General features: G+C 39.4%; 1 protein-coding gene and 1 long non-coding RNA gene across 3 annotated transcripts in view; one reads left to right on the top strand and one right to left on the bottom strand.

The window, feature by feature from the left end:
- Positions 1-24,617, bottom strand: part of DPYD (dihydropyrimidine dehydrogenase) — a 783,111-nt gene extending 758,494 nt beyond the window's left edge. Inside the window, exon 1 of one of the 2 annotated variants that reach the window (XR_014842857.1) lies at positions 24,441-24,583. Coding sequence is in view for 1 of the 2 variants with exons in the window: in NM_214044.3 (NP_999209.2) it covers positions 24,441-24,479 (39 nt within the window). In the remaining variant the exon portion in view is untranslated. 2 annotated transcript variants of the gene reach the window in all.
- Positions 24,618-24,892: 275 nt separating this feature from the next.
- LOC146404230 (uncharacterized) overlaps positions 24,893-26,755 on the top strand; it is a 126,948-nt gene continuing 125,085 nt past the window's right edge. Inside the window, exon 1 of the long non-coding RNA XR_014844675.1 lies at positions 24,893-25,005. This is a non-coding gene — a long non-coding RNA (uncharacterized LOC146404230). The remainder of the gene's footprint in view (positions 25,006-26,755) is intronic.

The following is a 26,755-nucleotide window of genomic DNA, read 5'->3' as shown; positions in this document are numbered from 1 at the left end:
CTTCCCATTTCCTCCGAACTCCCAACTTTACGGAATCATTAATCTACTTTCTGACTACGAATTTGTCTATTTTTTTCCAGCTTGACTGCAGCTTAATTGACAAATAAAAATTTTACATATATATATGTATATATATATGGTGTATGGGTTTTGATAAACATATACAAACATGTCATGAAATATTATCACAATCAAACTAATTAAAATACCCATCACCTTACAGTCAGCTTTTTTTCACTTTTGTGGGAAGACTATTTTAGGTCTACTCTCAGTACATTTCAAGTTTACAGTCACCTTCAAATAATACAGTATTATTAACTGCACATATTAGATCTCTAGAATATATTTACTCCACTTGACTGAAACTCTACCCTTTGACTGTCATCTCTCCATTTCCCCACCTCCCAGGCCCAGTGTTGGCCTTCCTGCACCCAGCCTAGTTCACTTAACAGAAGGTCCTCCAGGTTCACCCATGATGTCGCAAGTGAGAGAATTTCCTTCTTTTTTTATGGCTGAATAATGTGCCATGGTGGATGTGGGTGTACCTGTGCGTGTGTGTGAACTACATTTTGGTTATTCACTCATCCACTGATGAACACGAGTTGTTCGTGGCTATTGTGAATAGTGCTGCAATGAGAGTGCAGACATCTCTTCAGACACAAATTTCTGTCCTTTGTCTATACAAAGGGAGACTGCTGGATCGCACGTTATCTCTATTTTTAATTTTTTTTTGGAAAGAATGTCACATAATTTTCCTTAATCACTGTACCAATTTACAGTTGCACCAAGAGGGTACAAGGGCTCCCTTTTCTTCACTTTGTTGCCAGCATCTATTATCTTTTGTCTTTTTGGTAACAGCCATTCTAACAGCGTGAGGTAGGTGCTCAACGGGGCTTTAATTTGCATTTCACTGATGATTACGGATGTTGAGCACCTTCCTCATATACCTGTTGGCCATTTATATATCTTCCTTTGAGAAATGTCTACTTGGCTTTGCCTTTTTAATTGGATTGTTTTTTTTCTTGCTGTGGATTCACCTATTTGGGCAGGTCGCATAAACAGAGTCACACAATACATGGTTTTTTGTAACTGCTTTCTTTCACTTTTGCACAATGTTTTCAATGTTTTACCCACGTTGCATTTTACTTTTATATATATTATAAACCCTACACTATATTTTTAAACAATTATCTTTTAATGAGCTTTAAGTAAGTAAAAACCACATATCTACCCATGTAGTGACCATTTTTGTAGTTTTGAATTCCTTTGTGTAAACCCTTATTTCTGCCTGATCTTGTTTTCCTTCTGTCTGAAGGATATGACTTTGACATTTCTCAGCAGTGCAGTTTTGCTGCTGATACATTCTTTCAGCTTTTGTATGTCTGAAAAAAATCTTTTTCAATTAGTTTTTGAATGATGATTTCACCGGGCACAGAAGTGTAGGTTGAGAGTTGTATGCTTCTCCCCCACCCAGTACTTTAAATATGTTGCTTTGCTGTCTTCTCATTTGCACTGTTTCCAACAAAAAAAAAAAAAATCTGTTTACCTTATCTTTGTTTTTCTATACCTAGTGTGCCCCCCCTCCTTTTTTCTGGCTGCTTTGAAGATTTTCTCCTTATAACTCGTTTTGAGCAATTTGATTGTGATGTGTCTAGGTGTGGTTTTTCTCACATATCTTCTCCTTGGCTTCATTGCTTTTTCTGGACCTATGGATTTATTTTTTCAAATTATTTTTCTATCTTCCTATCCTATTAACACTATACTCCGTAGGGGATTCATTTACATGTGCATTTAGCCCTTTTTTTCCCCCCTCTCTCTGTGTTTCATTTTGGATCTTTACTATTGCTATGTCCTCAAGTTCTTTATCTTTTCTTCTGTACTATCGAATCAGTTTTTCATCCTATCAGTGTGATTTTAAAGTGATTTCCAAAAGTTCAATTTAGCACTTCTGACTTATCTTCTGTGCCTCTACTTAACTTTTTGATCACATAGAATGTGTTATAACTATCTTAATATCTTCTAACATCTGTATCAGTCCTGAGTTTGTTTCAATTTATTCATTTTTATCCTCATTATGGCTTGCATTTTCTACTTCTTTCAAAAATGGTAATGTTTAACCAGATGCCAGATATTGTGGATTTCACCCTGTTGGATGTTTATGTATTCCTATACAAACTCTTGAGTTTTGTTCTAAGATCCTTGAGTTATGTGGAAATAGTTTGATCCTTTCAGGTCTTCCTTTTAAGACTTGTGAGTGGGTATCTGAGTAACACCTAGTCAAGGGCTAATTATTCCCCACTACTGAGGCAATACCCTATACCCAATGAATCATGAATTTTTCCAGTCTGGTCAGTGGGAGCAGACACTGTTCCCAGACCAGTGTAAATGTCAGGTACGGCTCCTTCTAGTTCTTGCCTCTTTACATGAGGAAGAAATGAACGTGTCTTGTTTAAGCCACTTTTATTCCTTTTTTCTACAGTATGCCTTTCAACTGGTTCTTACACTGCCTGAGGTGATTCTGGTGCTCAGCTAGGTGTGGGAAGCACTGATAATCCCATCAATAAGCAAAATATTCAGAGCTAGAATATATGTAAATACCAAATTGAGAGCATTTGGCTTATGTACTTAAAAGACAAATGGGAAATCATATCAGCATAAGTTAGTATTTCTCTTGAAATCCATCACAATGTCAAAAAGCCTAAGCCAAAAATTATTCATTTCAAAAAATGATCAATGGAAATTTTGTTGTGCCAGCACAGAAAAAAAAATGATTCATTTGACTCTCCATTGATTGACTGCTAATAGGTTTCTCCATTTTAACTGACATGAATTTTTTACAATATGGCACGATGATGTGAATAAAAATTTACCCAATGTTTCCTTGTAAACCGTTTTCTGGAAACTTCCATAACCATCCTCTGCACACCCCCACCCTTCAATCCACCCTCCCAACCAAGCTATGTTAAACCCAATTTACCAGGCTGTGGTAGATTACACCCGTCTGTGCTCCCAAGATACACTATTCCTACCAATATTTTCTGACAATTTCAGGATTTGTTCTCTGCCTAACAGATCTTTCAAACAAGAGGACAGTTTAAACTCCATTTTCTCAAAGTTTTATAATGTTTCCTATTTGGAAAAAAAAAAAAAAAAGCTTAGACAAGTTTTTCTAATATTCTTGCACTGGACGACTGTTTATGATACCTAACGTTCCAGCACACGAGGCGCCTATGTGCCTTTCAAGTGGATCATCCCAAGAATCTCATGATGCCATTACTATTATTTTTGTTAGTTTACAGATGAGGAAATCATGTGGAAGTTAAACCACTTGTCCAAAAAGCAGCAGAGAGTCTTTTGCTGCCGCACCCACGGCATATGGAGGTCCTCAGGCTAGGGGTGGAATCGGAGCTACAGCTGCTGGCCTACACCACAGCCACAGCAACGCAGGATCTGAGCCGTGTCTGTGACCTACACCACAGCTCATGGCAATGCTGGATCCGTAACCCACTGAGCAACGCCAGGGATTGAACCTGAGTCCTCATGGATGCTAATCAGATTTGTTTCCACTGAGCCACGACGGGACCTCCCAGAGATTCTAATCCATGTGCGCTGTCTCCAGATTCTATACTGTTAACTATCACTCTGCATTTCCTCCATGGGCAGCAATAATATTAGATTCATATTTATTTTTAACATATATAACCCAAAGATTGCTATTTATTCATTGTAAATAATAAGTTTTGCATTAGGAGATATAACAATGTAAACAAGACATGAAATACGTCAGACCTAAAGAAGTACCTATCTTTTAACCACAGCATCAAATTACCTGCTATACAATGATTATCTGTTTGGGGGTTAAAGAGTAAGAGTCAGGAGTTCCCGTCGTGGCTCAGTGGTTAAAGAACCTGACTAGCATCCATGAGGACTCGGGTTCGATCCCTGGCCTCGCTCAGTGGGTTAAGGATCTGGTGTTGCTGTGAGCTATGGTGTAGGTCGCAGATGCAGCTCGGATCCCACATTGCTGTGGCTGTGGTGTAGGCTGGCAGCCATAGCTCTGATTGGACCCCTAGCCTAGGAACTTCCATATGCCAGGGGTGTGGCCCTAAAAAGACAAAAGACAAAAAAAAAAAAAAAAAAAAGAGGAAGAACTTGGAAATACTGTTAAGGGAGCTATGGCAGGAGTTGATGACAATGAACTTAGACTGTGAAGAGAAAGAAAAATAAATGTAATTACCATGTCAACAATTTGTGATTATAAGGGGAAAGGTAACCACAGAAAATAAAAGCTGGGATGAAGAACTGGCTCAGGAAGAAAATGTTCAATTTTTTTTTTTGGCACATCACTTGGTGTCATCTTATAAATGACTTATAGGCTAAAAAAACTGACAGTGAAATACTGTATGTTACCAGTGCCTTTCAATTGTTGGATTTGAATTAAGTCCAGACATCTTATTCAGAAAGCTAAGATGTTTCTTTAATTGTGAAGAAATCACAGATGCTCTGGTACCAAAAATACAGTTTACGGCTTAGTAATGCCAAGTAACATTACTTCCATTATAACAGAAATGATATACTTAACACCCGCAATTTATAAAAATTTTTACTTATGTTATTAGATTGTGTGTTCCAGCTGAAATCCTCACTGTCTAAAAATGTCTACTTATGCCTGTTTGCCCAACTAGACTTGAGCTTATTGAGTATAATGACTATGACTCATCTCAGAATCTTCAGTACCCTGTATACAGATATAAAGGGGACTCACAATGAATGCACCTGCACCTCCTTAGAGTGTTGAAGCCATAAGGGACCTCCCTTTACAGATGAACCTCGTAAGGTGAAAGGACAGCCCAAGTTAAGACAGTCACGATTGAAACCAAGTCTCCTGACTCCATCACATCACGCATTCACACAAAAATATGACTACAAAGAACCTACCTAGTATTTTCAGTTATCCACTATTTGATATTGCCTGAGTCCACTTCTGACTTGAAGCTACATATACAGAAGTAGAAATGGAGCAAGAATCAAGAGGTGTATAAATGATACGATCAGAGAAAGGCATAAGGGGTCAGAAGTTCAGTGTTTCAGATTTACTGGATAAAGCTAGATTTCTTTGGTTTCCACAGCAAAGATTACATGATCCCAATATTTAAAATAATTCTTTAAGCATTAAAAGTTTTCCATTGCCATTGAAATGGTCTTCATCTCAAGATGAGTAAATTATCACCATCACTTTCAATACAAAGATTCTTACACTTCAGCTGTCATTTTACAGATTCATACTGAAAATAAATTTTAAGCAGAGTTACATTGCTGTGTAATGAGTAATAATTTTATCAAATTAGTAGCATTCAGCTTCTTGTGAGACTTAGTATTTTATTCATGGAATATTTTGTAAAAAGAGCATACTAAACAGAACCATTTACCTTTTAAGACTTTTCTTAAACAGGGCATACCACTAGGAAACCATCAGCTATTATTCTCCATTTCAATCTCAATAACTGTAATAACCTCCAGGTGTTTGATAAAAGGTACTTCCCATCACTGTTTTGGTCCACAGACTTTGCACAAGCCTTCCTAACACTTAAACTTATTCAAAGATATAAACATTTTCCTCAAAAAAATGATAGATATTAACTTGTAATTAAGGTTATTATGTTGGCATAGAAGAGAATTTGACTTCATGGAAGGCTCTCTGTGATAGAAATTAATAAGGTTGCTACAAAATGACATTACAGAATTGATTATGAGTAACAGCCAGGCTATTTACACACTTGTTAAGATTTAAGGAAGCAAAGCTAAATGATTCATACATCTGTTGCAGTGTTTACTGTGAAGTAAAAGAGAAACTTAAAAGACTGGAAATAATTTGTTTAACAATATCACAGAGAATGAGCTATCTCAGATTTCTTTTGCATTAATTTTTTTGCATTGAATGTAATTTTTATTGGAAAAAGAAAAATTCATTAAAATGAAATTTAACCCTCGTAAAAATGCAGGTTATGGAGCTGGATGATGCATTTGATAACTTTTAAATATATATTAAAAAGTGTTTCTCACAATTCATGAATTAGATCCAAAGTAGGGCTTCTGACATACCAGAATCTTAAAATAGGCAAAACAAGTTATTGTAGCAAAGTGATATTTCACATGAACAAGGCTATAGAAACATCCCGAGGTTATTAAATTAATTTTATTATTAACATAGCAATAGGTTTAGGGTAAACAACGCCTTTTTTAAAAAATATTCCCTGGAAAACTTTTCTTGGTACCATCTTACAATTCATTGTTTCTCATTCTCTAGCCCATTATTTGGTAAATTAAATCAGTTTCAACTATAGCAGAGGAACCCAAATACTTAGTGTTTTAAAAATCTTAATTTAAACGCTAGTTGGCCTTTTGAAGTTCCCTGGTGGGACAGTGGGTTAAGGATCTGGTGTTGTCACTGCTGTGGCTCAGGTAGCAGTGGTGGTGCAGGTTCAAGCCCTGGACCTGGAACCTCCACATGCCTGGGTGCAGCCAAAACAAACAAACAAACAAAAAAACCAAACAAACAAAAAAAAAAAAACATTCCTGTTGGCCTTTTAAAAAACTATACTTATCCAAAACTGCTAGGCAAATGACCAAAGGCAAAAAGAAAAATGTCCAAAACTGTAACAGAGGAATCGAAAATGGAATCATACTAGTGGATGATTTAAAAACAGAAACAGCTAAAAGTGTTGCCTGTATTAAAAGAACTGGGGGAAGGTAGAGGGCTCTAGAGAAGTCACTCTTATGCAGGATCCAGCTCCAGTGGGCACTACAGAGCCTACAGCTAACATTTTTTTTCTCCAATGTTATGTTTTTAGGGTTTAAGGTCTGTCCCAGAAGACATATCCGCCCCCTGGTAATCAGTAAACACTACAAATCATGGCTGCTCCGCCCCCCACCTCCTTCTCCCCACTCTCAATCAGCTATTTACCAGCATGTCACTGGGAAGAACAGTAGAGAGATGGCTGATTCCCTTAAAGGCTTGTCTTTATTTTTTAAATTTTTATTTTGTGCATTTTTTAATTTGGGCACTTTATTTTTTAAGAATGGAATTATTCAGTGATCATCCCACAGGATTCTCTGGGCAGCATGGCAAGCCTGTTTCAATATGGCAATGCCTTAATAATGCAAAGAACTCAAAGAAGTTCCATGTTAATCCAAGGTAGTTTCCATGGGCATTAAAAGTCACCGGTGAGCTTGAATAAGAGCATGGGAATTGCATAAATAATCAATGTAATTTAACTTCCCCAGGAGAGTTGACGCAAGGAATGAAAGTTATCAAACCCAAAGGTTATATTTTTAAACCATAGCTTTCTATGGAGGTATATTATTTTAAAATTAAGAAATGAGATAATCACAGAGTCTTGATTTATTTCATTTTCAGATTAATTGAGAACTAGACAAACTGCTTTGTTTTGAACACCACAGAACAAATTATAATTATACAATGGGCACCTCTAAGTCTTTGCCATTGTAGCACAATTAATTCAAAATTGTAATTAGTACTAAAGACGCAAAGGGGGCAATGGTTAGGCTAATAGAAATTAACCACAGATCATACCTTTGTAATGATTTTTTTCTAATTCTCAAATATGAATGATTATCTTGACACCAGCATCATTACTGCATAAAGTAGAATGCAAAAGAATAATGCCCATTCAGTTAAGGGATCTGGCGAATCAGTTTTATAGCATATGTCTAAATGTATAGAAACCAAAGAAAAGATAGACATTTATATATAGAATCCCAAAACCAATTCCAGTCTTGTGGTCCATTCTGCCTATTTGTCCCAATTTCCCCAACAAATAAAAGAATGCACCATGTCAGAGGTCAAAGTAGCCTGGCAAAGGGCAAAACTGGTCAGTTGATACCATGTTGAGAAGTGATTAATGAAACCTCACCGGCTCCCTCCACTGCAACCATCTGGCCTGTGAATTAGAAGCCATTCAGTCATTCCTTGCTTCATTTACACATGTGAAGGACTCCTTGACGAACTGAATATAAAATATCTTATTGCAAAATTTTGTGAATGCATACAGAGGGGGAAAATGAGGTAACATTTGAAGGACTCCGCACTCCTATACTTCGATTCCTCATTTTCATGTCATGTATTTTAATGTCTGAATAAAGAGCAACGTAAAACTGGCCTCATATTCATAGGTTTTAGTTTCCAGTTCACTACTGACTTTAGTCAAACCATTTAACCTTTCTATGCCCTTGGCTTCATCATTTCTGAAACTAATATATCTTTGTAAGGCTGGAAACATGTTTTCAAGTAAGGCAGGGGGTAAAAAAACGCTGTGAGTGACCCACATTCATCTCCTCTTAACTCTAACTCTGCCAACGCCTGTATGTACACCTGTCTCACAACCGAGCCACTTCAACCAGGACAGGCCTCCTCTACCTGTCCCTGGAAACAGACAGCTAACTCACTTTTCATCCCCTGCATTACAGGAGATTGGAGTAAAGGTGGGGAAAAGATTGTAACAAAAATTACATGACTTTATTATCACTTATTTAATGAAATGAAAGTAACAGTGGAAAACTAAACCATTAAGCCGCATGAATGTGAATGGCTAACAGGCATACTTTAATTCCAGCACTGCAATCCTGAACCATCACCCCAAGCACCTCTCACTTTCTGTCTTGATTTATAGTTATTTGTGAATTTGCCTCAAATTCCATGCTGCTACCATAAGCCCACTTAGGAGAGAAGCATTTATCTTGTTAGCTAGGACCCACACAGTACCTCATGTGGTGTGCAGGATATAGCAGATACCTAACAATTACTTAGAAAACTGAATGAAGATATAAAGTATTGTAACTTGAGCTTTGGAAAAATATACATTTAATTTTTCGTGTAGATTTTAGAAATTATCTACTTGGCTCTATCATATTCGGTAAGAAACATCTTTTCTCCTCATACATGTCTGTAAGTTAAACAACTTTATGATAAACTTACAGGTGCACTTGTTCCAAAATCATTTGCTCCAAACAACATTAGGAGGTAGACTGGGCGAGGATCATGACCTCTGTTCTGCAGATACAGAGGTCACCTGAATTTGCCAAAGCTATAAAGCAGCAAAGCAACGACTTTAATAGCATGTTTAGGGCTCTTCAAAATATCATGTTTGGAGTTCCCGTTGTGGCACAGAAGAAACTAATCCGACGAGTATCCATGAGGACGCAGTTTCGATGCCAGGCCTTGCCTTGCTCACTGGGTTAAGGGTCTGGCGTTGTCATGAGCTGTGGGGTAGGTCACAGGCATGGCTGGGATCTGGGGTTGCTGTAGCTCCAATCTGACCCTTAGCCTGGGAACTTCTATGTGCCACAGGTGCGGCCTGGGAAAAAAAAAAAAAAAAAGCAAAATAAATAAATAAATAACATAATATATTTAACCCTCATTACGTCCTTAAACTATGAATTTGAATGTAATAAAGACCTCTCTTACACGAATGTTGGTTATCCCACCTTCACTATCTCTACTTCCAAAATTTCATTCCTCCTTGCGTTCCTTCCTTCCACAAGGATCCCGCTTTTTGGCAATTCATATCAAAATCTGTATTCCTTTGCCAGGGTTGCCATAACATGCTACCACAAACACCGGGAATTTGTTGGCTCTAGTTCTGAGGCCTCTGTGTCTGGAAGTAGAATGTCAAGTGGTCGTGCTTCCTCTAACACCTGCAGGGTGTCTCTTGGAGGCTCTGCTGTTTGCAAACCATCCTCCACAGTCCTTGGCTTGTAGATGCATCACTGCAACCTCAGCCTCAGGAATCACATGGCCTTCTTTTCTCAGGTAACCTCACATTATCTTTCCTCTGTAGTCTACTCCTTTTAGCTCTCTGCTCCAGTCGTCCACCAATCCCTGGGGCACCACACCATTCTCTGCCCAGCCTCAGTGAGAAGTTAACATTGAGCTTCCTTTCACTGCCTTCTCAGCAGACCCAGTCACTCCAACAGCCCCTTATGCCCCCCAGCATCTGTCTCTTACTGGACAATCTCACCAGCAACGTTCCTTTCTTCTCCACCATCTCCTTAGCCTTGTTATTAATTATTGCGCCAGCTCCAGAAGTGTTATTTCAAACACACTAATCCCACCTCTTACATTCTTCCACCTTACAGCAATTCTTTGACCTTACTGAGACGGCCACCGTGAATGCCCCCGGTATTCTCACTGCCCATCTTCCCCTCGTCCTCTCAGCTTCACCACACCCTAGATTCCCCTCCTCTCTCACACAGCGACGCTGCTGCCCTGGCAAATCTGAACCCAGTTAAGCCCTTTACTTTCTCTGCACCCAAAAAGCTAAGAGTGGCTAACGAATCCCCGATTGTGTGATTACGTTCGCTGCTCTCAGGTGACATGCATGACAATCTTCGAATGGAAAACAAACACTGCCTAACAATCCTGATGCTTTACTATTTTCATTCTCCCACTTTGCAAAAAAATCTAGTCATACTTTCATCTTCCTTCAAATCTATGTTACATATTCACACTACCCTCAGGTCAGACTCTTCCCTCCTACTCTCACTGAGAAAATACAAACCATCAGATAGGAACTCTCTCAACGTCCCGCCACCAGTTTACCTCTCTCTCCACGTTTTATCCTACTCTAAAGCTAATACTATTAACCCTATTTCCACTCACCCAAAGATTCCTTTTATACAGCTAACATCTTCAACACGGGTGCCTCTTTCCACTGGATCTCTTTCTTTAACATGTATACATATTCCGTCATCCCCTTCCAAGTAGTTCCTCATTTCTGTGTTCCTCTTTTTGTCTTCCTTTTTTCTTTTTTTTTTTTTTTTTTTTTTTTTTTTTTTTTGTCTTTCTGGGGCTTCACCTGTGGCATACAGAAGTTTCCAGGCTGGAGGTTGAATCGGAGATGCAGCTATAGGCCCATACCACAGCCGCAATGCAGGATCCGAGACACATCTGCGACCTACACTACAGCTCACGGCAACACTGGATCCTTAACCCACTGAGCGAGGCCAGGAATTGAACCCGCGTCCTCATGGATGCTGGTCTGGTTGAGGACCACTGAGCCATGATGGGAACTCCCTGTGTTCCTCTAACAGCAAAATTTCCCCCCAGTTTTCTAGTGTCATCAAGCTCACTTCCTTATATCCCGTTCTCTTTTCAGTCTATACCTACTGGTCCCTTTAGTTCTTGTCAAACTCTCATCTTATGCTCTCAACAACCTAAAGACAGCTGAAGACCCCACAGCCTTCTCTCTCCTTAGTTTCCACCTTACGAGAGACTCCTCCGTCGCTTGTCCAGCTCCACTGCCTCTGAGTCATCTTGACCCCATCCATCCCCAGCTATGACTTCTTCACTGATCTCCAGATGCTTATTTGCAGCTGCCTGTTTGATATCTTTGCTTTGGTACCAAATAGGGATTTCAAAAGCCTACACATAACACTTGTATCTCCCTCACGCTGGTTCCTTCTTTTTGCTCTTCAAACTAAATTCAACCCTACGTCTTAGACTTGCTTTCTTGTTTAACTCAAAAGCCCTGGCGGACTTCTGGTCTTTCAGGTTTGAGTTCAAATGTCACCACCATAAGGCAGCCTTCTCTAACTGCCACATATACAGAAGGCTACACCAGTCATCCTGCATCACTTTATTCTGGTTTACTTCTACGAAAACGCACCATCCTATCGAAAATTACCATACATTGAAATTTTTTTTCCTGTCTATTATTGGTCTACTGTAATGCAATTTTGTTAAGAGAAGAAATCTTTTTGGTTGTGTTTGCAGGTGTATTTATTTTTAAGATACAGACCAGTGCCAACCACACAGTAAGAAATAAATATTTTTAAATAGACAAAACAAAATTGACAGTAAATTTCTCTGTTTTTTAGACACCAAAACAACATATTTTCAAAGAAAGAGAGAGGCCCTTGGTGTCAAAACAATAACTGGTGGCCATTATTACTTTGATAGGTGACATTAATTGCACAGTTGCTATGGGTTAGAACTATTAAAAAGATGTAGTATTGAAAATGCAATATTTCCTTCAACCATACAACAATCTTATGATATACATGCTATTGCTGCCCCTATTTTTCAGACAAGGAAACAAACAGAAATTTAAAGTTGTTAAGGTCAAAAACAGTAGTGGCAGAGCTAAAACATGAACACTAGCACTCTAATTCCAGAGCCTATACGCTTTACCACTAATCCATGCTACCTTTTCATTACAATTAAAACAATATTAATCCATGATATGCCATCAATAAATATTTTAACAGGTTATGTCTACTGATCTATTGCTATTTCTGAATTTATCTGAGAGTAATTTTAGCAGATGATATGTTTCCAAACAGCATTAGCTTTGTTCTGATTTTATAATTCATTAGCATTTAATTTTCTTAAAATCTGTAATATTATACTGTTCTTACTTGGATTTATTTCCATTTTCTCCATTTTACTCTTACTTTAGAATTTTAAGATAATTTGTTTAAAAGAAAATCCAAACTATTTTAAAATGTGGGAAAATGTTCAAACTTAACAATATTCAAAAAATGCAAACTAAACCAAACAAGAGTTTTCCTTATTTAAAAATAAAAAATCATTACTAGCATTAAAAGGGTATCATGACATATACATTCATACACTGATATAGCCACATGAATTTGTGCAACACAAAAATATTTCAAATCCTTAAAATAATCATACCTGCAATTGATAACTTTTCCTTCTAGAATCCTTCCATGAAAATGTGATCTTAAATACGTATAAAAATATACTAAACTTTTGCCCTTTGGGGAGGAGGGGTGATGGTCAGTAATTTCCATGAATCATATAAGAATTTTCCTCTACAAACGTTTTTATCTCTTAAAAAAAAGATAGAGGCTTAGGCATACCAGTGTTCAAAGTTCAGGCTGCAAGTAAATTAGCTTTAAATGAAAGATGAATCAAAAGTTATTTTGGTTAATACATCTAAGAAAAAAAAATTTGCTTTACTAAATTTGCCATTGTGATGAAACTCTTTTGAGTCAAACTAGTGACACTTACTGCCCTTTCCTCTTCCTAAGTACAACAAGGAAAAGAAAAAGGAAAAAAATTGCAAACACACATATACGTGCGCACACACACACACACACACACACACATGCAAACACACACGAATCATACCTTCAATGTAAAGACCTAAGGTGAAAGAATCCTTTAAGATCTGGTCTGCCAGAGTGGTTTTGGGAGTGGGGGTACAATTAAGAATGTCCAGGAGTTCCCGTTGTGGTTCAGAGGTTAATGAACCCAACTAGGATCCACGAGGATGCAGGCTCGATCTATGGCCTTGCTCAGTGTTGCCATGAGCTGTGGTGTAGGTCGCAGACAAGGCTGGGATCTGGTGGTGCTGTGGCGTAAGCTGGCAGCTGTAGCTCTGATTTGATCTCTAGCCTGGAAACCTCCATATGCCACAAGTGTGGCCCTAAAAAGCAAAAAAAAAAAAAAAAAAAAAAAAAAAAAAAAAAAAAAAAAGGCCATCCTTGATTAATTTTGAGACATCTGTAGTTAGTGTTACATTTACTCATTCGAGATCACAACCTGAGATTTATCCATTCAAGATAACAATCTGAAACCCGCCCTTACTCAGACTGTTCTCTCAGGGCAGAAAACATAAGGAACCATCCAGAGGCAGTCAAACCACAATCTAGAAATAAGCATGAGATCAGGACGGAGACCAAATCAAGCCATATCCATGTCAAAAAAGAGTGACATTCACATGCCTGAGGGTTCTATACCCTTGTGTCAATTCAACAGCTGCAGGATGAAGCAAATGGGTAATCAGTTCCAATGCCATTCTGTCCTATCCATCTTTGCACCTCAAAATGAGCCCCTTTTCCCATTAAAAAAATTTTTCAGATGCTTAATTTAGCTGAATCATTGCAGGTTAGAAGGGCAGAACTGAAATGTGCTATAAATCATTACAACTAACTCTCTCAAGTATATTTATAATACAACATTTTAAGAAAAACAATTCTTAAAAACAAAATAAATGTCTGATAATAAAGGGAATCCTCAACAAACTTTGATATCTCCACTCCCACGAAATCTCACACTGCTACTTTTAAAAGTAAGTAAGAATGTAGGGAAATATTTTTGAGAGGATAAAAAAGTAAATATAAAATTGCATAAGATTGCTTCTCCTTTTTCTATAAATGTATGTACATATTACAGATTTTCAGTCTATGGTTAACATATATAGCAATCTACATATATATAAATTTCTATACTAATATTTTGATGTATTTTACATCTTTTTGTTTTGTGTATCCCTTAACTTATTCCAAATAAAGATGAGTTTATTACTTTTGTCTTTCGACCTTTTTGTATGCGGTGGATTTACTACCTTGACTGTATATTTGCCATTACCAATGAGCTTTTACCTGTCATAATTTTCATGTTTCTGGGTGTGGCCTTTTCTTTTTCCTTGAGCAAGTCCCTCTGACATTTCTCGCAAAGCTGGTTTGGTGGTGCTGAACTCGTTTTCCTTTCCCTTTGTTCTCTGTAAAACTTTTGATATCTCCAACAAATCTGAATAAAAGCCTAGCAGGTAGCGTATTCTTGGTTGTAGGTTGTTCCTCTTCATCACTTTAAACTGTGCCACTCCTTCAGGTCTGCAGAGTTCCTGCTGAAAAGTCAGCTCACAGCCTAATGGGAGTTCCCTTCTGCATAACTCTTGCATTTCCCTTGTGACCTTTAATATTCTCTTTATCTTTAATTTTTGCCATTTTAATTATGATGTGCCTTGGGGTGGTCCTCTTTGGGTTGGTCCTATTTGGGACTCTCTATACTTCCTGAACCTGGATGTCTATTTACCTTCCCAGGCTAGCTAAGTTTTCACCTATTATATCTTCAAATGGGTTCTCTTTCTCCCTTTCCCTCCCTCTCTCTCTCTCCCTCTCTCTCCTCCTTCTGGAGCTACTATAATGGGAACATTACTATGCTAGATGTTATCTCAGAGGTCTCTTAAATTGTGCTCATTTCTTTTCATTCTTTTCTCTGTTTGGTTTCAATGATTTCCATTGCTCTGTCTTCCAGCTCACTAATCCATTCTTCTGCATCATTTCATCTACTCTTGATTCTTCCTAGTGTATTTTTCATTTTAGTTATTATATTCTTCACCTCTGATCTTCTTCATGTTTGCTAACTCTTTGCTAAAAACTTCTAAGTTCTCATTTTGTTCATCCATTCTTCTCCTGAGTTCTTTAATCATCTTTATGACCGTTACTTTGAACACTTTATCTAGTAGACTGCTATCTCCACTTCACTTAGTTCTTCCTCTGGCATTTTGTCTTGTTGCTTTGCTTGGAACATATTCCTCTGTTGCTTCATTTTGGCTGAGCAGCTGTTTTTAATTCTAGGTATCCTGAAGGTTGGCTATGCTTCCTGACCTGGGAAAAGTGGCCTTTGGTAAGAGATGTCCTCTGAGTCCTAGCAGTATATTCCCCTCTGGTCACTACAACTGTAGGCACTAACAGGGTCCATGCATGGGTACTTCTGTTGTGGCAGGCTATCATGAGTGATCTGGTAAGCATGGTCATCCTTTAGTCCAATTGATTGCCAGGCCCTACCTAGTGCAGAGGGTGTCAACCACTGGTTGGTAGGGTCTGGTACGAGTCAGCTGGCTGAAGAAGCCTGGAGAGCAGGGCAGTCCTGGGACTAGTACTGCCTCACTGGTAGGGAGTACCGGGTTCTGGAGTTGGTAGATGTGGCACTAAGGTTCCCAGACCTGGTAGATGGGGATGGTTTCTGACACTGCTGTCTGTGGGATCCAGGGTGTACCAAAGCTTGTTTTGTCCCACTGGTGAAGCTAGAACCTGGGGTGGCTGGCTAAGGGGCCCAGTGTTTCTCAGCGTCTGTGCTGGCCTGTTGATGGGGAGGATGAGGGCCCAGTGGGTCCCAGAGCTGGAGCTGGCCTAGTAGTGGGTGGGCTAAATCCCATAGCTGGCTGCTGACCTGCAATTGACCTGAGATTGCTGTCCACCCACTGGTGGGTAGAGCTGGATCCCAGGGAGTTCTGGGACTGGTGCTTCCCACCAGTAGGAAGAGCTGGATGCTGGAGTCTCTGTTTGAAGGGCCCTGGGGCTCCAAGGTCCAGTGCCTGCTCCTTGGCATGTGGGATCAGGTCCCAGACTCTTTGGGGAAAAGGGTCATATCCAGGGGAGGCTGTGGGTCAGGAGGTCTTAAGGCAGCCTGCTTGCTGGTGGGTGGGACTGTGTTCTTACCCAGCTATTTGCTTGGTCTGAGGTATCCTGATATTGGTGCCTACAGGCTGGTGGGTGGAAGCAGGACTGGGTCCAGAAGCTAATAAGCAAGGGGGAAGATTCCAAAATGGGGCTTGCCAGCATCAGTGTCCACACGGTAGAGGGAACTCCCTAAAGTGGCTGCCGCCAGGGGCTATGTCCCCAGGGTGAACATCAGTTACCTCCTGAATGGGAGAAAATATTGCGAATGATATAATCAATAAGGGATTGATATCCAAAATATATTAACAGCTCGTACAACTCAATATCAAATAAACAAACAACTCAATTTAAAAATGGGAAGAGGGAGTTCAGCTGTTTGGGCTGGTATAAATATGTCTGAGATCTTTGTTTCACTTTTTTTTTTTGGCATCTTTTAATTCTTTTGTAATGATCATGAAAAATAATTTAAAAATTAAGTTAGAGGAATGAAAAAAAAATTAATAAAAATTAGGCCCCCCTAAAGACTATTTTGCTGTGAAATTTGTGATGCTTTAATCTTAGGAATCTGTAAAGGGAACTGAATGACTTTCTTCTTTGAATTACGGAGGAATTCAACCGTTTTATACCAGTGCTCTTCAATATGTGTCATGGAGGAACATCGGAAAGAAGATCCCCAAAATTTTGAGGACTCTGCGGTACAAAGAGTCAGAGAGAGGTAACTTGAATTTCTGTGGGACTGGGGACCCCACTATTTGTACTAGTTTCCCCTAACTGTTATCAACCAAAAAGCATACAACTGACAGAGCTCCATCTCCTTTTTGGAATCTCTGGTGTTAATTCCTAGTTAAAGGCCACATCATCCTAGCGACACAAAAAATATGAATTTATTAATTCCAAATTATCCTCACAGAACTCCAGCCATCCACAGGACTGGACTTTTTTCCATGTGCTCAGGAAAGATGTAGACAACCCATTCATTTGATTAAAAAGAAAAGGAAGCAGGCAAGCAAGAAGAAATGTTGAAAGTCAGGTGAATGAGACTATCAAATTACAGAGCTGGTATAAATGGTGCACTTAATCCTAACTAGCATGTGACACAGAGAAACTATGACAACACTTTGCATTTCCTTAAGATGATCACTCAGCAGGTCACATTTCCAAACAATTTCACCAGTGCCATATTGTATTACAAACCATCCTTAAAAGATGGATCAATAGCAAACTCACTGAGGAATCAGCAAACTCTTCAGTGGCTAAATGATTTCCACAAGGTCAGACGGCAAGGGATCTGACTTGTAGAGCAAAAATATTCCCAGGCCTGTCCCCGATCCCAGGACATTTATTTTCATTAACACAGTACAAATACATGTTATCCCCCACTGTTTTGCTGGAGATGTTCACATGGCGTTTAAGTAAACATGCTAACATTTTTAAAGTTTAACATGCTACTATTGCCAGTTTTTAATATCATTCCAAGGATTTCACAAAGGTTAAACGAGGGATCAACGCCGACGAGCCCATCTCGGATAGGTAAAACAAACTGAAAACCGAAGGATGAAGTTTTGGGAGAGAAGTGCAAGTGGGGAGGGGCGTGGGGAGAACCAACAGAGAGTGGTAGGTAATGAAATACTGGGGTTGCGGGGAGAGGAGTGTAGTCGGGCTCCATCCACGAACGCCATCTGTATAAATCAGGCCTGGAGTTGACATGTAATTTTGTGTGGGTCCCCTGAGAAGTGGCCCTCGGGGCTTCATTATTGATGAAGAGATTTTTCTTCAAAGTGGCCTAGTCAGGAGTGCCTCAAGGGGACATTCATAAGCACTCATAATATCAATTTCCAAGCACCTGGGAGGGAGAGACACAGATTGTCTCTTTAATTATTATGATGGAGGTAGAGGGTAGGGAGAATGCTATTACACGACCAAGCTGAAATCCTCCAAGAAATTAAATTACTATAACCTGGTAGAAAAGTTTTATTATCCCCTGGTCATCCCTTAGAAAAGGGCACACTTTACCTACTCCTGGTGCAAAATAAGTTGATCGCCAACTCCCTCCCTCTTAGGAGTTAAAAATGGTATAAATACAGTATGTCAGGCATGTGCAAAAACCCCAAAAAAATAAATAAATAAACTTTCTTTGAAGCTTATGTGCTCGCTTAGAGAACCTATACAGTCCAGTTGATACAAAGAGATGTGGAATTAGGCACCTTTTTTAATAATTGCGTAGGGATTTCTTTTCATAAAAGGATAATACCAAATCCCTTCTAAATATCATTGAGAATGCCAGGAAATAATTTTCACCAATGCTCTGGCCCTGATTTAGTCACAAAAACAGTCAGAAAAACACCAAAGACTCAATCCACAAATATACTGCAGTAAAACAGTAAAGGTTAGGGGGCAGGGGGCCAGTCAACCCTGGATTTGAATCTTATTCCCAGTCTATTCAATGTGGATAATCCTGTATAGACAAAGCCTTAGCCACATACTTCCTTTGACTCCTGAAGCTTATACTAAAGGGTTGGCAATATAACGGGTATTAAAAATATTTTTTAAACATAAATAAAAGAAAAATGAAGAGGATCTCCTTGTTTGACCTGAATTTCAAAAAACTCTTCCATCTCATTGGTAACACGGACAAAAAGAACTCAGGAATTTTCTCATAAGTCATATCTATACTATTTTTTAATCTATAATAAGTCTCTTTCATAATTCTTTAACTTCATTCTCCCTTTCCAAATATATTTTAACAGCCATTGATACCAGTAGTGAATTCTTAGAATTGAACACTCCAGCCAAATGGCATCTTCATAAAACATATGGTATATCCATAATAATAATAATATTTAAAATAACCACAACCATTCAAAAAGCATATATTTTAAGTGATGGATGCTAAGGCATTTTAAGTACATGAATCCAATTAATCCTTATAACTAATGCATGAAATAAATTAAGATTCAATCCACTGACAGGGGGAAAAATGGCAGTCCAGGAAACAATGTGACCACAATCATACAAATAAAAAAATAACAGAGCCAGAATCTGAACCCAGGCCTGTTTTAATACAATGGGTTTTTTTGTTTGTTTGTTTTTTGTTTAAACTACCCATAAAACAAAGCTTGATTTTGTGAGATACAAAATCAAAAATTTTATACCAAAGTACTGAGTTTCTAACATCATTATTCAGACAACTGTGGTGAAGAGTCTAAAAGAGAAGTTGTATGTTGAGTTAAACACAGATGTTTCGTATCTGCTAGTATAACATTTTAATTAAAAGCAATGGGAGCAGTATTAATTATGAGCCACAGAAAAGCTATAATCCTGTTAAGAGTTATCAGCAGTATAACTGGCTCTAGGATATCTGTGAACACCCACATTATTGATGTTTGAGGCCAAAAAAACACCTTTTGTCTTGATACGGAGGATTAAGAGCAAATGAAGTCCAGGAGGCAAAACAGGTCACATCTGAAAATCAAAATCCTGATGACAGCTAAATTTATAATCTTAGAATGCTTTATTAAATAGTTTTTCATTAAGGCAGGATATAAATGACACAGAAATTTCCTTATAGTTTTTAGGATTGAGGATTTTTTCCTCTTATTTGTCATTGTGTGCACCTAGCTTCAAGAAGCAGGAAAGCAAATTGGCCAATTCTACTTTTCGATCTCTTTAGCCATACCGAAGCCTAGAATACATCAGACTTCTTATCATATCCTCTTCACCAACATTATTTCAGGACCATCTGTGTTCAGTCTCATTGTCTTTAATTTTAATGTTTCTAACTTTGTGACTTTATGCTAATTATTGGAGATCTCACACAGTGACCACACATGTTTACCTTACGGGAAGGGTCTGTTTTTCAGCTCTTGTGTTGTTGCTTGTTCTTACACAGAGTTTGGTAAAATGGTGTACTCAAATAGTTAAGGAAAGATATGATTGCTTTGTGATCATCCAGTTATCTCGGCAGTTTGACTCAAGATCTTCTTGGTGTTTTTATTAATTCCTTACTGTAAACGGAGAGTTTTCCAAAAATGGATTTTCCTTCTAGAATGTAAGAAAGGCTATTGAATTTTAGCACATTTTTACAATTAAGTAATCAGTCAACACTATCCGCTATGATTAAGATGAAGCAGATCCAATCTAAAACTCTCCCTAGTGATAGATTCATCATTAGTCATTAATCTCACAGTTTTTAATTAAACTACTGAAACCAGATTTGAATTCATGTGTAGGGGGCAGAATTAAAAAAAAAAATACCATCCTTAATTACAGACATATGTAGTACCTTGAAACTACAAGGAGCTATCATTTGAACAACTCTCCAAATTTGGAGTAACTTCCCAAATCACATAATCAGACACATTTCTACTGCCCAGCTAAATTTCCTAGGAAGGAGAAATACTTTATAATTAAGAAAGTATTGTCCACAGGACAGCCTAAAGTAGGAAGGACAGGCATATTTTTAACAACTCAAATTCACACACACACAAAATTTTTTTTGAATTTTAGTGCTTTAAAATCCTTGGCAATTCAAGATGGCATTCCTAGGATTTGGGGCACACCCAATTAATAAAAGGAAGGAGACAAAAATGGACTCAACAAAACACATTGAAGTTTAAATAAATAAATAGCCCATAGTTTCTGCAAAGTTGAATCCTCTCCTTCAGGTCTCTGAACCTCCTCTCTTCTCAGGGGCAAAATCAGTTACAGTAAAGGGATTTGGGAATATCTTTTGCCATCTCTACCAATTCATAAGCCTTTTTACAAAATTCTCCTTAAAATTTCCTTTCTCCAAGTAGTTTCCATTATACTCCCATCTTTCTAAAGCCATCGTTTTATTATCTTTTCTTAATAAACTGAAAATTATCGATTTTCTTCTCAAATGAACAGAAGTCACAGTTATCAAGAATTTAGAAACCATTTCTATTTGACTCTGAATGCATGATGATTTTGTGGACACTGGACTGAAATCCTATTTTTAAATCCAAAGTAAATTTGAAATGACCCCTAAATTTTATAACCCCTAAAGAGTCATTGACTGATAATTCTAAGAACAGACCTTGACTTGGGGTGGTGGAAATAGCAGTTTAGTTCAACTATAAATAATTACCAAAATTACCAATATTCAAAGAGTTAATTAAAAGCTCACTGTTCTGCATATATTTTCCTTCAGCCAGACTTCCATAGTAAATTCTCAATTAGCCATGTCAGTGGAGGGGAACAAGGCAATGAACAAAAGTGAACTCTTCCAAAATCATCTTTACTTGCTTTGAAGAGTGCAGATATTGACATTAGACCAGATGTCAATTCAAAGGAAATGAAGTTATCTGTGACGGTGTGGTTAAGGTCAGGGAAAGTGATCAATGCCTGATAACCACCTTTTTGGAAACCTTCCAGGAAAATTTGTGCTCAAAAGTGATTCTTAACAAAATTCATTTGTATCCCAAAAGTAAGCCCACAGAGTAAAAATAACTTTTATAAGCATGTACCATTAATGAACTTTCAAATATTCATTAGCTCAGAGGCAGTGATTTCCCTACAGAGAGTTTTTCTATGTTTTTATTTTTAGCATGTTTTGCCCTTTCTCTTGATAAGATGCCAACTTGTGACATTTGTTTATTATCCTATTATTTTCCTTACTTAGCATGTTATGCAGTTTGACTCAGAGAAGCTAGGTAACTTAACCAAGGTCACTTGTGTAAATGGGGGTAGAACTAAACCTCAACCACAGGCCGTGTGGTCCAGACCCCAGACCTGGCACCGCATTAAAATATCTGGAAAAAAAGCCTGCCTTCTCGTATCACCTCTACCATTATTATAATGACAATAATTTTTGAATAAATGAGCTAGGTTTCTTGCTTAGTATATATGATCTGCTAATGCATGCTTGCTATGCCTATCTTCCAGCCCAGGGATATTCCAGTTTTGAAGTCTAATGACCTGTTTTTCAGGCTCCTAACCCTTCAAACTCTGATGTGATACTGGATTAAGGCTAGAAATATGGAATGAGCACCCCAAACAATTCTGTATACCTCAAAACCTTTTTTTTTCCCCCAGAAACAAAAATGTTTCTTGGCTGGTTCACTGAAACTGAGGTTCTATAGGGAGCTTACAGTTAAAAATGAAATCACTATTATAGTGGGTTGTCACCATCACCTCCTGTTCTTTTCACGCTTATCAACTGAACGCATACTCTGTTTCATACCGATTTTTTTTTTTTAAAGATTACTCGCTTCTCTGCATAATTGAGACTAAGGTAATGGTTGCAAGCAGATCAATCTCTAGACAATGGTTTTAATGAATTCATTCAAAAAAGGCAAATCCAATGTTATGCATTCAAATTTGATAGAAAATTGAACCTTCATAGTTCATTCTGATTCTTCAAAAATAAATGAACTTTGGTGAGTCAACAGGATCAACTGAGACATCTATGCTTCGACATGTTCCCCTAGACTTAATGTCTTTTTTCTCACCGCATTACATTTTAATGACTAATTTCATGCTCTTTCATGGTACTCTAGCTCATGAATCATGGGTACTACTTTGAGGGAAAAGAGAATTACTATGTGTGATGAAAAACATTATTGATTAAAGTGTGTTGCATATATGAACTATACAAAAGCTGAAAAAGTTTGAATACCACTATTCTACATTCTAAGTAACATGAGGCCAACTAAGGTTTAGACTGAGATGAATACACGTGTGGGTCTGACCTTCTTGAATGGTCCTAGTTGAAACAACACATGAAATTAAGCCATTGTGAATGTTTCACTGGCATCTTTTTCCTTAGTGTTATGTGGTTAAGAAATGATTTCATGGGCAACTGCAAAAAAAAGATACAGATAAAGAAACTCAAAAGTCAAAAGCCACCTACCTGCCCTCTGACATTCTTATCACTAAAATCAGTACATCAGCAGTGGTGACTAAAAAGGACAATGACATAAATCAAGTTTCTTTTACCCGTGCACACATAAATAACTATTGAGTTAAATATACCATATTGATCAATGCGAAAAAGTAAACTATTCACAAGAGAAACCACAAGTAAATTAACTAGACATGTCCACGTAATACACTTTGGCTCTTATTACCACAGTGGATTTTTCACACCAATGTATGGAGTCTGGAGAAAATACTACCACCATCCCCCAAACAGAATACAAAGTTCCTTCAATCAATGACAGATGCAAAACAGTAGGCTCACAACGGCAAAAGCAGCTATTCTGCAAACAGGTGGTTTTAAACTTTTACTTAAGCTTCTGAAAGGACTGAGGAAAGAAAAATTCTGTCATTTCTAAAGAAAACACAGGTGTGCGCATACACACACGTTTTACCAGAGTAGGAGACTCAGATAAAGAAACCCCCCAACAGAACACAACAAAAAAACGAAAAAGCAGTTTAACTCAGAAGTGCTGACTTTGGGTTACTGTGTCTAAAATCACTGTTTATAATTATATCGTTCTCATCGCATACAGAAAGGTCGTAGGGAGAACTCAAAGGAAACGGTATTTCAGAGAGGGTCTTGTTCGCGGGAAGAAAGGTGACATTTTTACAGAACCGGAGTGCAAGAGAGAATCAAAAACTGTTGAGAGAAAAACACAGTTTATTTTGTAGTTCTGATGGCACTGCATTTTTCACGTTCTCAATACCTTCTCCCATTCTTCCCTGTGTTAAATTATTTTCATAAGCAATACTACGGCTTGCAGGGACTGCTATAACTGACACACAGAATCTCTTTATTTCTATACTCCACCTTTGCAAATATTCAGAATTCAGCGACTGGAGGTGGGGGCTGCAGACAGGTGTCCCCAAACGCGAAACGCTTACAGGGTTTGCAAAAGGGGAGGGTGCGGGGGTAGACGGGTAGAGAAATAAGCGCTCCTATGGAAAGTCCATTTCTTTCCAACTCTTGTGGTTCTTCCGTCACTGCCTTTCAGGGACTTCTTTAACCCCGCTCCGAAGTAAACAGCCAGGTCCCAACCCAAAGGACACCCCTCCAGGCGCGGGGCCGCCCACTTCTCTCCCGGAGGCCCAGGCCGGGCTCCGGCTCCGCGCCCTTCCGCGTCCCCCCCGCTCCCGGAAAACCTCCCGCGGAGGCAAAGTTTCCGCGAATGCCACTCCTTCCCCGGCCCCGCGGTGGCCGCGGCGGCCTTCCGGGGACCCACCGGCGGCGCCCCCCGCCCGCCCCGGGCCAGCCCGCGCGCGGTCGGTACCTCGATGTCCGCCACGTCCTTGCTCAGCACAGGGGCCATGGCGATGCCGACAGCTTGGAGTCTCCCACCGGCGGGCCCTCCCCGCGTCCTCCGCCTCCGGCCGGACACCGAAGTGACAGCTTTGCCCGAGCGCCTGTAGAAATAGGAAGCGGAGGGCCGGCGGCGCGGGGGCGGGGCGGGCGCCGGGCGGTGACGCCCCCGGGGCGGGGCTGCGCGCTCGGCCCCGCTGCTCCCCGCGCCCCGCGCGGTCCGCCGAGCGGCGGGAAGCAGCCCGGCCCCCCTCGGCCGCCTCCGCCCCTCAATCTGGCGGCTTGTTTTCCTTCTCCGCGCGGAAGAAGGGAGGGAGAGAGCGGTCGCTCTGGGGACTCACCCTTGCTCCCGAGACTGTCAAAGGCCGAGCTCGGTAGGTGGGGGCCAGACGTGAGAGACCCACAGGTTTAAAGGCCAAAACCGCCGGCGCTCTGGGTAACGCATGACGCCTTTTCTTTCCTTACGCAGGGGCCCTGCGAGGTGCAGAAACACGGTCTTAGGGGCAGCTGCGTCTTGAGAACTCCTCCGGGAGCAGGTAGTAAATGATTCTCCCTCCATCCCACAAATAGGCGGGAGAAGGCAAGGGCGCGGGTGTCTTCCGAGAACGGAGGCGGGGGCTGGGAGAAAGTGGCCAGGGATCCAGGCGAGCCAAAATTTCGACACACAGAAGCTGCAAGTAGTAAACCCTGTATGTGGTACAAAATCAAGGTTGTGTTTTTGCAGAGCAATGCGTTCTAATGGCTATTTTTTGAACAACAATTATCCTAAAATGGGAAGCTCTTTTGTAGAGTTGTTCGTTCTGTTGTGTTCTAGAGCTTGCTAGGGAGAGGGGAGCAATTTTCATTCAGAGATGATCTCAGTCCAGAAAATATTCGCCTCATCTTTGAGTATATCTGTACTCCGGACTTCGCGTCTTTCTCCTTCCACTTGGGTAGATGAGTCGTCCTCTCTTCTCTGGTGACACTTGCTGCTTATTTCTATCCAGGCTTTTATCACACTTCTTAATCTTCTTGGCTAGATTGTGAGTACCTTGGATTCCAGGATTTCCTCTTTATTGTTATTCTTTCATTTGTTCATCATTTCCCTCAACAAATATTTATTGACCTTTTTCAGTTGCCAAACACCGTGTCAGGGGCTCTGGCTAGTCCTCAAGAAGACACGTCTCTCCCATGGGAATTACACTCAGAGTAAGCAAGTAAGCAAACTAATAGGAGACTGTGATGCCTGCTTAGAAGATAAAAGGGGAGCAGGACAGAATAACTGAGGTGTGAGTGCTCACTACCTTGAGTGGTTGGGAAGACTTCTTTAAACAAACCATCAGATTACCTTCCGGAACCTGGAATGAATAGGGGATGAGTACATTTTTCTTAAATCAAATAGTATATTAAGTGAAAGAAAAACGTTACATAGAAACCTTGGAGTCATTCTTGACTCCCTTTTTCTTCCACCTTTAATGTATCCCCAAGCTCTCAGGATTCAGTCTCCTAAATACATACTGGAATATTTCTTAATTTCTCCTTCTTCATTCACCACATCCATCAAAGTCCAAGCTGCTGGTATTACAGCTTCTACTCTTATCCCTCTTCATTCCAGATTGAGCTCTAAAAAGTATTAATTAGCTCATCACAGGCACAGTATAAATCTTGCAGTGGTTCCAGTTGCATCCTGAATAAAATACAAACTCCACAGTGACCTCTGAATAACCTGCCCTTCCCTGCTTCTCCAACCTCTCCTAGGGCTACTGTTGACATGACTGATGTTCCAGCCACAAAGTAATCTTCCCATTCTCCAGCCCCTTTTCTCCCTTTGCACGCATCCTCCGTTCTGGTTATCCTTTAGGTCTCAGAGACACCTTCCCCGACCCATCCCCACCACCAACAAAATTAGACTCACTCTGTCTCTGTCGTTCTCTTTCCTAGAACCCTATTTTTTCCTTCATAGCCCTGTCAGATTTTCTGTGCATATTTATCTGAGTGTGACTTGTTAAATATCTGTCTTCTATGTGGAAGGTAAGCTCCGGGAAGGGAAGAGCCACCTCTCACCTGGCTGCCTATTGGATATTCAGTTCCTAGGCTAGGACTGAAATATAAGAGACCAAGAACACCTGGTGATTGCATGAACTCAGTAGATCCTGATTTGGGTTTATATACTCAGCGGTTCATTTTTAGAATCTCTTGTTTCATTTTACCATGTTTCCTTCTCCATGTTCCACTTATTCCTGAGAAGTGAAATTATAATATCTATCAATGACTTTCTAATTAAAACTGCTTTCCTCTTCATTGAGT

This window comes from Sus scrofa, chromosome 4 (assembly GCF_054392235.1).
Source record: "Sus scrofa isolate SSC_HxYL_T2T_F1_AM1 chromosome 4, Sscrofa_HxYL_maternal_Yorkshire_Landrace_v2.0, whole genome shotgun sequence".
Lineage (NCBI taxonomy): Eukaryota > Metazoa > Chordata > Mammalia > Artiodactyla > Suidae > Sus > Sus scrofa.
This window is presented reverse-complemented; position numbering and strand designations above follow the sequence as displayed.